Here is a 12,644-nt window from a genome sequence, read left to right on the forward strand (position 1 = left end):
TTGCATTTCAGTTATATAAATTTCCAAGAACTGCACCACAACAATTTAATTGTTCAATCTAATTTCTTTTGGGTTTTTAGATGCAGAGGGTATCAATGGAAGACAAGAATCGGTGAACCTTAATGATGCTGATGAAGGATTTTCATCTGGAGCATCCCTGAGCAGCCAGCCAGTTGGGATGAAACCTTCTTCTGCATCCCAAAGAGGCAGCTTAAGGAAAGGAGCAAGCGGGCGTCTGGCCAAGGACAAAGAGATTGGCTCTGCTACCAAATCTATTGAGAGCCCTCGAGAATCTGCCTGCAAGCAGTACCTGCACCAATCAGTAGACCTCAGTACAGACACAATTGAAATGACTCCTACAAAGAAACACTTGAGCCTGCCTGCTGGGCAGGTGGTGCCAAAAGCCAATAGCGTAAGCCTGATCCGGACTGCTAGTGCTTCTTCCAGTAAATCATTTGACTATGTGAATGGCAGTCAAGTGGGTTCTGGTGTTGGTATTGGTGGTGATGGTGTCACTAATTTAGCAGCTGGCAACACCAATCGGTTTTCAACTATTAGTCTACAGGAGGACCACTTAGGCCAAGCTGGAAATGGTAAAGAAGTCCTCTCGCCAGGAGCTCCTCTGACCAAGCAGTCCCGATCCCCAAGTTTCAATATGCAACTGATATCCCAGGTTTAACTTTATGGTCCTTCCTCTTCTTTTCCCTGTTATCCTGTTCTTTGACCAACACCTGCAATCTATAGTGTGGAAATGCTGGCTTTTGTGATCTTGTTTGATTCATTTTAGATATCATACTATATTTTGTACTGAAACAGCAATAAAACCTCATGTTCTATCCCCTCCTCCTCCTCTCTCTCCTCTCCCCCGATAAATGTGGTTGTGAAGCAGTATAAAATGTATTTTATGCCTTTTCCATGCCTTCCTTTCTCCTTGGGTGATGTGCAATCCATTGTAGGCTGATCAGTCCCATTTCAACACTGTGAGTCCTGAGAAGATCAGAGGAAATGGTGAATGTGATCCCTATGAAAATGAAGCTTTTGATTTTTTTGAGAAATAGAAACGGGTTAGCTTTCTCAATCTACAGTTCTGCAAAGACTACTGGATTGTGACTTTTTGTCTTTTGGAACCAGGAGTGCCTCAGAGATTCTAGTAGGACTTTGGACCTCTGAGTTAGTGCAATCAGTTCTGGGGGAGGGGAATGCTGTTATTGCTCCCGGTGGCTGTCTAGATGCACTTTGTTACGAAAATGAGACCCTCCTCCTCTACCATGCTCCACTCATACACTCTGAAAATGTTTAGCAACTGAGTTGTTATTGTTTCCTCCTCAGAAAGAGTGGGCTGTAAGTAGACAACATAGGTTACAGTGCTGTTTTAATGGCATTGTATCCATGTTTAATGTTACATGTCTTCCCCCTCCAGGACACAGGGTTGCTTTGTCTGTATGCTAAGATCTTTGAATGATGAATTATGCTTAAAATAATTATGACATAGAAGATGGGCACACGGGATTTCCAAGAATTACTATTTAAGTAATGCTCCTTTTAAAAGAACTTTAGTTTTGTAAGTTGATGATATCTGAAATGAACAAAAACAACTGCGGATTAAGTGTGGGAATTTTTTAGGTTGCTTGGTGTAGTGTGATTAAATTTATTCACAGAATAAACTCAGAAATCTGCTGTAAAGTCAAAATATTCTCTAGCAGAATGTGCCAGGGACAGATGTCATGCTTGCTGAACACACCTGAGGCATCAGGATTCCCTTAACATCATTGCCCACAGTGGGGGTTTTGGTAGTCCTCTCTCAGAAAGATAACAGTTCACCGCCTATATTTTAATTAATCCATTGCAGTTGTGATTATTTCATCTAGCTAATGTGTATGTGGGAGGGGCAAGACATTATCTCCCCCAGCTCTCATAATCTGAAAACTCATACCATTCAACCTGATCTTGAATGCATGTGATTGGTGTGTGGACAATATTTGGCAAATATGCTGTAGATCACTGCTTTAAATGGCATTTCTTATACTAAAGCAAAGTATTCATCATATTTTAGACAGTTTTGTATATACATAGGAAGCAAAAAAGGGTGCTTTACCCTTTTGTCTTGCTGTATGTTGACCTGGAAATGTGCAGGTTATTAATCTAAAGAACAGATATATGTTATATTTTCCCCCCACTGGCAGTTTTCGTTCATTACATCGGGAAGGAAATTAGAGGAATAGAAACATAATAGGTTATTTTTAGATTGCTTAAAGACTATGATATTCAGAATTACCAAGTGCCATTACTCTACTAAAGAAAAATTAAAATGAGTCTTAAAATGTAATTGACAGCTTCTAAGTCTTGTTCTTTTCTCCCTGACTCTCTTAATTGGAAATAGGACTTTTTCAAACAAAACTTAACCAAGCTAATTATTTTTTAAACCGTAAAATTGCTGCAAGAGTTACAGTTGCTTTATAAGGACCCTTACTGAAACAAGTCTATTCTTAAATCATTAAATACCATATTATTGAAACTCAGGAAGGTTAATCTCTGATTAATTGCAATTACTAAATATCCAGAGTAATATTAAACAATATGTTTGGTGTAGACAAGGCCTCTTATGGTTTGCTAAAATAAGAAAAAGAACACTTCAGAAGATTTTTATGATCCTTCAGGGGGCTCTGACCATACTTATCTGTTTTCTAGAATACTGTGGAATCCACACTTAATCCAGCAATTATGGTTCTGCAGAAACATTCCCTTCTTTGATAATAGAAACTATTGTCAGGATCCAAAGAGCTGCTTATCTAGTTTCATGGCCTTAAGAAAACTTGTTTGTGTCTGTTAAACAGTTGCTAACTGCACAACATATGAAGCCATGTTTGAATCTGGGAGAACTTTAAAACACTGATTTGGATGTGGCATGGACGGCATGGTATAGTGCCCATCGTTTAAGTGGATTTTTAAACTGTTTAAAATCTTATTGGACGTGTGCAATGCCATGAGTGCAGTAAAGTAGCTTTTTGGATCCTTGTCTGTGTATTCTACACAGATGAAACCAAAAGGGAATCTCTAAGTTATGGGGAAACCACTATGACTAGGACCAAATTGTTTCTTGCATTTGTTCTTTTGGAAGAAATTGAAGCCAGATGTTCAAAATAGTTTTAAAAGACTACGCCAGCATATTTGGACGTGTGGTTGTATGCACACAATATGCAGAAATACATATTATACATAATGATAATTGGTAGCCCTGCTATCAAATCTGAATGTGTTGAACTGTAAATCTTCATCTTAGGGGGTTTATAGCCTTTTTTATGAACCAAAATACATTGTGTCTTGTTAGCACATTTAAAATTACAAACATTGTCTGAGTGTGTGCGTGCATGTGTGTTGGGGGTGATGGTTGAGTCATTTGTGGGTGCTGTAACCCAAACCATTTAACTGGTTCTTTTCTGCTGTGCGGCAAAACGTCCTATACTTTTTTTAGTGCCTTTTGGCGTATTTTAAAATCAAATCCGTTACAAATATTGCTTGCTGTTTTTCCTCTTACCTTATGTTCCTTGTATACTTTAGAAAAACCATTCAGATTCCATCTCTTTAATATGCAATTATCCCATACAATGGACTCAGCTGGTATGCTTACTCTGTCCTAATGGTCTTTTTATGTTCTATGACAGACAAATGCTGCTGAATGTCTTTCCTTAAAGGTGTGTCTCTTATCTGTTGATGTTAAGCAGTTATTTTAACGGGTCCTGTAGGTGCTGTTTCAACTTCTGTTGATGTATCTGCTGCTCTGTGCTAAGGTCTCCCAAAGTTACATTGAAAACACTGTACAGATGCTTTTTGCATGTAAGTGTTGGTTCAATCCAGATGTACCATTTTCTTCAATTTCTGATTAATGGCTGAGATTGCCCCCAAGCATGATCCTCGTACGATCCTCTCCTTATTCCTCGAGTCTTCACATTCCTTGTCCTCTTTCTCACTCAATCCCCTTTCCTTTCAGTTATTACCCTTTTGAGTTCCATATTGCTTAAAGTGTGTGCGCACACAACTAAATCTAGAAATATGCACCCTCAGTTTTTCTTGATGTAAAACTAGCATTCAAGTGCTGGTTTAAAGCTAACTCTGTTTTTAGCATTTGGCTTTTGCAAAAACAACGCTAACAGTACTTAATCTTAAAAGGAAGAGGGGAAGAGGCAAACTGTGTGGAGCCCAAGGGCACTACCAGTCTTTCAGAGATTGAAGAAATGTTACACTTTCACTGAGCCACTTTCTGTGTTTTTAAGTGATTGACAGTGGAATGAAATCAAACAGCATTGAATTAAGATAAAAAGGCTAGAGATGACAGATTTGTTTTATAAGCAGTTTACACACTGAATTTTATGTAAAGTTGTTCTCTCGTATCTATATGACAAAAACAGAAGTTTTCATTTTAAATTCTTTATGCATTATCACTGTTATAGCTACAATTATATATTGATGTGAGCTCTTTATAGTATTTTGTTTTGGAAGAGCACAGGAAAAGAACAGGACACTTATATATAAACTGAATACCTGTAGATGGATATTGGGGTGGGGGATCTTAGTTGAAAATACAACATTCATATCATTCCTTACAGGGAAGGTTATGAGCAGAAATGGGTAGGAAGATGGTCTGATGAAGCCTTTTTCTGATTGCATCCCTCTGTGAGGGAATAATATGCTTAAATGTTTTCACAAATAATACATGGCCATTAATTTTGTCCCAAGCTTTACGTATGAGGAGGAAGTGTAATATGCAATTGCAAACTGATGGAATTTTGAATCCAGCCTTTTTATTATTATAGCTATGTTTGCGGTATTTTTTGTTATACCACAAATATTCCCAACAGATTAAAACAGGAAAAAATCACAGAATGAGAGAGAGCACATGGAGCACCAGCACCAGTAGTACTTATACCACCCTCTCATGGGGTACCATAACTTGGTCCCACTCAGCCACCTCAGGAGTTTTTTTAGAATTTTCAGGAACCCTCAGTAACCACAGAAGTAAATGGGAGGAATTAAAATCTACCCTTTCTGGAGCAGCTGGAAATTTGGGGAAATGTTGAAATGATAGAGGACAGTGAGAACTGTCAGTGAAACACTTCTAAAATCCAGAGGATTACATTGTTGAGGATGTGATATTGTAAACATCCTCTTTTGATGCACCCACTTTTGTGGGGTTTTCTCCCTTTTGAATTGATGTAGGCAGTTGACAACTGTGCAAGAATTAGTCTATATCTCACCTTCTTAATTTCCATGTTCTGTTAATTATTCCACTTCACTGCTTTCTTTGATAGCTGAAATTTTACAGGGCCATTGATGAGTCAAGGCTACATATATTGGCCAGCTGCAAGTGTGCACTTACACATCTGTGAAATACCAACAAAAATAATTTTTAAAATTACACAGTTGTCCAGTTTTCTAGGGCTGGAGGAAAAACCTGACTCCAGTTGTGCTTCCTTGAAGCTCCTAAAACAAACAAAGCAACAAAAAACCAAAACAGACAAAAACCAACAGTAGCAACAAAAAAGGGCAGCAGTTAGAGTGGTGGGGAGGGACAAGATGGGTTCGGCCATGGCATACTGGCAAGGGGACCCAAGGAAAAAATAAGCCACAGTACGCCTGATCATTTACTGTTCCATGAACAACCCACACTGCACAGCCTATTCACAGGGTGGTTTAACATACAATTTCAAGTTAATCAACAGACATCTTACCAAGATTTGAGCATTTTAGTCATTTCAGTGGTGTTTTATTAAGGAGCAATTTTTCATAAAGCAGGAATAATGTCCAAGATAACAGCAAGATTGACCCAAAAAAGATTAAGCATTGTATTAACTATGAAAACATACCTAATTGTACATCACGAGCTATGACAGGTGGTTCAGTTCTTTAAAAATATATGCATATTTCTGTACTGAAATAATATATTCATAGCAGTGAGGATGTATGACTGGAAATATATAAGAGCATCTGATACAAACATGTAGTGTGTTTGGTCTCTTGTCTCTCTAAATTTAAAATTTATAATATTTTGCTATTGAAAAAAATGTTTTCAATTTATTTGAACTATTTTCTGAACAGTAACATTAGAGAAACAGATTTTTTTCTTCCTGTATGGGAAGTGTGTTTATGTGAACAGTTGCGTACATCTGTCATGTGTTAACAACTGCCACAGTCATTATGTAAGCAGTATGTAAATATACCCATAATCTCATAAGGCAAGACATAGACCTAAAAACATGCAAAACTACTGTGTTGTTACTGCTTCTTTAAAAATCTTATTTTTTAACCATCAATATTTATCTGGGAAAGGGAAATGATTTCTGCAGTTAATGACGAATAGTGCTTGAAGGAGTAATTTTGGATTACATTTGGCCATGATTTTCCCTTTTGAATACACAAAATTTATTCAAAAATTAAGATTAGACTGATAAGAACTCTTAAATAAAATGGTTAAAACATAGAGTCAAACCTAACCAAATATTATGTTGAAATTATAATTTCAGAAGTTCTATTTCATAAAATCACATGGCTTTATTCAGAAATATGCAAAACATTGTTTCTTCTAGCTTTACCACTCAAAATGTAACTGACAAAACCTTCAGGTTCAACTGGTAATACTTAAGACATTGACTTAATACATTGCCTAGTATTAAATGAATGGGGTGTTAATAGAGTATGTACGTAAAACCTTCAGGTAGATTCTGATTGATTTGGTATCATTCCACCAGTTTAAAATACATAAAGCAGTTAAGTACAAGAATGCAGAGTATACTTACGGGTTATGGAAATCCATGAGGCAAATGCTTTAACAGCATGTTGGATCTGTGGGAACTGAGCACTCATTTTCCATTGATTTCTGCATGTCTTAAATCATGACCAGATTTTTTCCACCAACTATGATCATTCTTTTTTGTAAGGTTCCCTGTCCTTGGATGGAATCCAAGATTTTACCGTTTTAGATCCAAATATTATGTAGGCTTACTCTCAAGTGCTTGTCAATGTTCCTTTGATTTTCATGATCTTTAAAGAATGAAACAAAACCTGACACCCCATTGGCTTTGATACCATAAAGCAAACTGCTTTAGGAACTTTCTTCAGTTCTTACAGCTGTTTGCCATATGGACTGCTGCTTTACCAGTGGCAGTTCTAATCCTGGGCTTGAAGAACTATTTTTATGGGGTTTGAACTCTGGGTACTATTTATAATTTCACACAGTATTCTGACTATGTGTGCAGTAATTAATTTGAATAATCAAAGTTCTTCCCTAGATTTGGTAAATAGACTGTATTCATCAAATCTGAAGAATTCCAGAGTGCAAATGACAGGAATTTTGAACATCCGCATATATGTTCATTCATCATCTGTTTAAAAAAATCCTAATTCCAAGTTTGCATCAATAGCAAAATGCAGAAGTTTGAATATGAAGACATAGCCATTATAAATAAATGCTTTTCTGTATGTCTTTGAGATGATTAAGGCTGGGTCTTGCAGCTGCATAAATCACAATTTGTTCTGTAATCAACTTTAGAAGTAGAATTTTCAGATTTAGAATGGGCACAGGGATTTTTATTTTGGATGAATTTCATAATTGTGCGTTGACACTAGTGTAAACCAAGGCTTACACAAGTGTCGGTAGTGCTTGTTAGCACAACGTCAATGCAAGAAAGCACTATCAGTGTTGTACAAGCATTGGTTTGTACTAGTGTACGGATACTGCTGGATCCTTCCCTTTGTCCCTGAAAGTCTTGCTTAAAAATGGACCGAATCTTCAATACATATCATTAATCTTTTAAATTAAAACTGGTCTATTCTTTTCCAGTACTATTAGACAATGTAGAGAAATAGTAAAAAAGTATTTCTGTATTAAAGCTTGTTGTGTTAAAATGTTGTTGTGTTTTGAGACCTTGATTTGCAAGCTAAATAGGTTTTGCAACATGATAGAACTCATGCATATTTTGACATTTATCATTCATTTTAAAAACTGAATTCAAAATGGCTGTCTCTTGATTTAGATGCTGAAAAATTAAATGCTTAGAGCAGGCTTCCCCAACTTGGTACCCTCTCAAAATCTATTAGACTCCCAGATGGGATTTTTACTCTGATATACACCTCAATGATGCCAAATTGGGAAAGCCTTGCATTATAGCATACTTTTTAATTTAGAAGGGACCAAGATGCCTCATTTTCTGGCACTAACACTAAAAATTTCTTCAGTTAATAGCCCATGTAGTTTGATCAGGACCCAGGTCCTTACCCTGCAAATAAAAGGACTGCAAATCAGCATAGAAGAAACCTGATTTTCCTTAAGTTTACCCAACTTACATTTCTCATAGCTTAAAAGTTTGTTAAATACACATCAATAGGGTTTCTAACTTGTAATGTTTTGATGTAAGGATCCTTCTGGATGAGCATGTTAATAACAACTGTGTATGCACAACTGTTTCGTTTTCAGTTCTCAGCATTAATGTATAAATTGTGGGAAAGGGCATTAGTAATTCTATTCTGGTTATTTTTGTTTAGCTAATGGTTTGTATAAAGGAATCTCTACTGGGGAGGACACATTTTCCATATAATCACAGTGTTCTGATTATTTGTCTGTCACTTAATTCATCTTAAAAGTACGCTCTTAGGTCCGCATAGTTCTTTTACAAACTATTATTTGTTATATATTGTGGATGGCGATATCCTGGTAAATTTTTAATGTTTGTAACAAGAGCCCGTTTTACAGTTAATCTTAGGATTCTTACTGTTTCTGCAGGAAGTGTAGTTAGTTTGACAAGCATATATAATCTCCTAATGTTGAAATCCTCCTAACCCCAACCCATACTGTCCCTCATACAAAGGTTTAGTTCTGAACTAAGATTTTTGAAGGATTTTTACTCGTTTGGCATTATGTAACCTATTTACCTCGTGCACAAAAGGAGCATAGGCAGAAAATACCCCGCTTACTGTAGACAAAATATATTTGGCCAAAAGACTTGAACTGTGTTACTATTCCACCAGCATGAACATGCATGTTGGTATGACACCCAAATTATTCAGAATTTGGTACTGGCGAAATGCTTATTAAAATGGGTATGTAATAAATGCAGTCTTCATGGTGTTGGGACCCTAAGCTGGGACCTGTGAACAACTTGTATTAACAGAGCTCAGATGACATATTTGAAGATCATTATATTGGTGCATGTGAGCCATTATTTTAACTGTCTTACTGAATCTGGTTAATGCCGTTGACTGTTGTTGAAATGTGAAATGTAGTTAACTGTTGACCTTGTAAATATCTGCCAGATATAGATAATATTTTAAATTGTTGTAAATACAGGTGTATAAAATTGAAACAAATCTGCAATGCAGAATATATATATATATAAATATATATAAATATAAAAAGATGTTTAAATAAATATTGTGCTGTTTCTGGAAAAAGTCACACTGTGGTAATTACTCCTGCACGTACCTTTCTTCTGTCCAGTCGCAAAGTCATGCCTGATTTTTTGCGACCCCATGGACAACATTTCTCCAAGTTGAAAATGAACTTCTTGTCAGGCTTTCTTTGTATAAGTGCATCATATAGCAATTTAGAAATTGGCAGAAAACAGCAACAAAATTTGATAAATTTGCATGATCCCTGGTTGCACATACCCTGAAAATAAGCTGCACCGTGTGAGGTGTTTGTGCACCTGAAAGATACTGTGGGTTCTAACTCCCTCCCTCTCCCGCCAGAATTATGGAGGACTTGAAGCCTGGAGCTATCCTGTCTCCTCTCTCCATTCTGCTTGCCAGCTTTTTTGGCTACTATCACTATTGGCTATGTTTTTCCCCCCTTTGTTCCTTTTCACAAAGTTTTTGTAATCCCTGCTGGTGACAGTCCACTGACAGCCTCTCCAAGGTGTCCAGGTGGCAAGTTACCACATCTGTCACTGATTCTCCACTGTTGTTTTTTTAAGTTCCACTAATGTGTGCAAATATTTGTTTTTTTAAAAAATCAATCTTTTGGATTCTTTTAGAGCAGGGGTCAGCAACCCGCGGCTCCGTAGCCGCGTGTGGCTCTTTCATTGCTCTGCTGTGGCTCCCTGTCGCTCAAAATATGCGTCACAACTGCCAATGTGTGACACCCACCAGCACACGATTTATTGAGCTTTTCGACCCCTGGTAGGCCAACCATGGAGAAATCCCCAGAAAAGAAAAGTTTCAGAAGAAAACAACGTTCAATGGTACGTGGGCAGATTCATTTGCTTTCACTGCTGATGAGACTGGTTTACCAGTATGCTTAGTATGAGGTGAGAAATTGGCAAACAACAAAAAGTCAAATGTTGCAAGACATTTCCAGAATAAACACACAGCCTTTGCTGAAAAATATCCGGATGGAGATGAGAGAAAAAAAGCCATTTCAGAATAGATGCGAAAGGTTGATTTGAGCAAGAATCATTTCAAGAAGTGGATTAAGTCTGCAAATTCAACTGCATATGCTAGTTCTGCGCCGCTCAGGAAATAGGCATAGGAAGACGTTCACAGATGGAGATTATATAAAAGAATCTTTCATTGATATCATAAATGCAACACACTAGTTTTTTTATACATAGCATAAAGGTAAAAACCAATATATGCAGTGTTATCTTCATTTTAGATGTCAAAAGGGTTTTGTGGCTCCCGGTGTTTTCTTTTCTGCGGGAAACGGGTCCAAATGGCTCTTTGTTTAAGGTTGCCGACCCCTGTTCCAGAGGAATAACCTAAAGTCTAATATAGTGCCTTCATAAGGAAGGCTGGGCGCAAAAGGATTGAGGCCTTTGAATTCTGGTGCTGGAGGAGACTCCTGCGAGTCCCTTGGACTGCAAGGTGATCAAACCGGTCAGTCCTAGAGGAGATCAACCCTGACTGCTCTTTAGAAGGCCAGATCCTGAAGATGAAACTCAAATACTTTGGCCACCTAATGAGAAGGAAAGACTCACTGGAGAAGAGCCTAATGCTGGGAACAATAGATGGCAAAAGAAGGGGATGGCAGATAACGAGGTGGCGAGATGGAGTCACTGAAGCAGTTGGTGAGAGCTTAGGTGGACTCTGGGGGATGGTGGAGGACAGGAAGGCCTGGAGGAATGTTGTCTATGGGGGACGTGACTTCGCAACTAACAACAACAATATAGTGCCTTAACAGGGTAAGCATACATGCCAAACTTACCACGTCACATCCCTTCTATATCATATGCACTAATTAAAAGAGTTTAACAGGTTGCCAGCTGCCTCCCTCTGTTCAGTGGGAGGTGTTACTGATCTGAAGCATTGCAACAGTACCTTGTTCTTTTGCTAGTACTCAACACATTCTTGATATACTTTTAGCATTTCATTAATTTAGTTTTTTTTTTGCAATATAATATAAAGTAATACAAACCATTAACTCAGAACAGAAACATTTGCTTTGTTTACACTTGTGGATATATGAACTATTTAGTACCACTGAAAATGATAGGAAGGTTTCTCACCTGGGTTTCTAAACAGTGCTTTGCATAATCTCTCTACTGAAAAAATAAAATTAGACTCAGACTGTAAATGTAGCCCTGTTCTTGAGAACCGTTGCCCTTCTCATTAACCCCCCATGTTACATGGTTTTCATATAGATTCCGAAGTTTCAAGCGGGTATCAAGCACGTTTGGTGAATGCCGCCATCCCGTGCTCAAACACAAAACAGCACCTTTCAGTAAGTTTACATCCTCCTTCCCTCCCTCCCACGGGGTATGCTGGAGGCAACAGGTAAAATAGCCAGCCAGCCACAAAGAAGAAAAGAGCGTTTGTGCCTTCAAGAACTATACAGAAAGGGGGGCTTTCGGGAGATGCAGATTTCCTCCACCCATCACAGGATCTACTTGTGAAAAGTCTCTTTTCTAGCCAAAAATGAAAATCAAATGACAGGCGCGTGTTCTCCCTTTTTGGCTGTTTAATTTTGGTTTTACAGCTTTTACTTTTTTGAACGATTTCTGGAATCCTGAAAAGATTAGGTATGACCGTTTTAAGTAAACACAGATGCACAAATTCAGCCCTTGCTCGCAGGCAGACGGATGGAAAACACAGGGCGGAACCCGGGGGAATCGATGGCGTTCTTGGTCTTTTAAGAAACCGCTGGTGACCCCTGGATAAGAAGAGCTGCGGCTGGATCAGGCCGCAGCCCTGACGCTGCATGAGGGAAGCCCGCAAGGACACAGCTCGAGCGCAACTGGTATCCATAAACGTCTCCTACGGGTAGACCACCTGTTTTGGGCTACAACTCCCATCCGCCCCAGAGAGCGTGGCCCATGGTCAAAGAGCTGTGGTTTAAACCACTGGAAGATAGGTTGTTTACCCCAGCGCACTGCTTCAGCTACTAGCTAGTCAGTCGGGCCCTGATGGGTTTCTTCTCCATGAGTGTGACTAATCCTCCTTTAGATCTGGTCACGTTGGTGGCCAGCGCTCCATTTTGGGATAGCGAATAGTACAGCTTGAGTAAGACCAGCTGCAGCAGCGCGTCCTTAGGCCTTGTGCTAAGAGAAACTCGTCGCCGAGGGCACCGGCTCTTTCGAAGTGCTGACTGGCACTGCCAGGCAGCGGAGAGCAGCACAAAACCCCTCCCCGCGCCACCTACTACACAGAACTAGCTATTG

The 12,644-nt window shown here is 38.5% G+C and overlaps 1 protein-coding gene across 21 annotated transcripts in view; it reads left to right on the forward strand.

The window, feature by feature from the left end:
* Positions 1-9,441, forward strand: part of FAM126B (family with sequence similarity 126 member B) — a 63,190-nt gene extending 53,749 nt beyond the window's left edge. For 20 of the 21 annotated variants that reach the window (XM_044432139.1, XM_044432126.1, XM_044432120.1 and 17 more), the window contains one exon: positions 81-9,441. In XM_044432139.1, coding sequence (XP_044288074.1) covers positions 81-679 — 599 coding nt within the window. In that variant the 3' untranslated portion in view covers positions 680-9,441. The remainder of the gene's footprint in view (positions 1-80) is intronic. The other variant, XR_006414922.1, reaches the window with a different exon arrangement.
* The last annotated feature ends 3,203 nt before the right edge of the window (positions 9,442-12,644 follow it).

This window comes from Varanus komodoensis, unplaced genomic scaffold (genome assembly GCF_004798865.1).
Source record: "Varanus komodoensis strain SLA01 unplaced genomic scaffold, ASM479886v1 scaffold23, whole genome shotgun sequence".
NCBI classification, from domain to species: domain Eukaryota; kingdom Metazoa; phylum Chordata; class Lepidosauria; order Squamata; family Varanidae; genus Varanus; species Varanus komodoensis.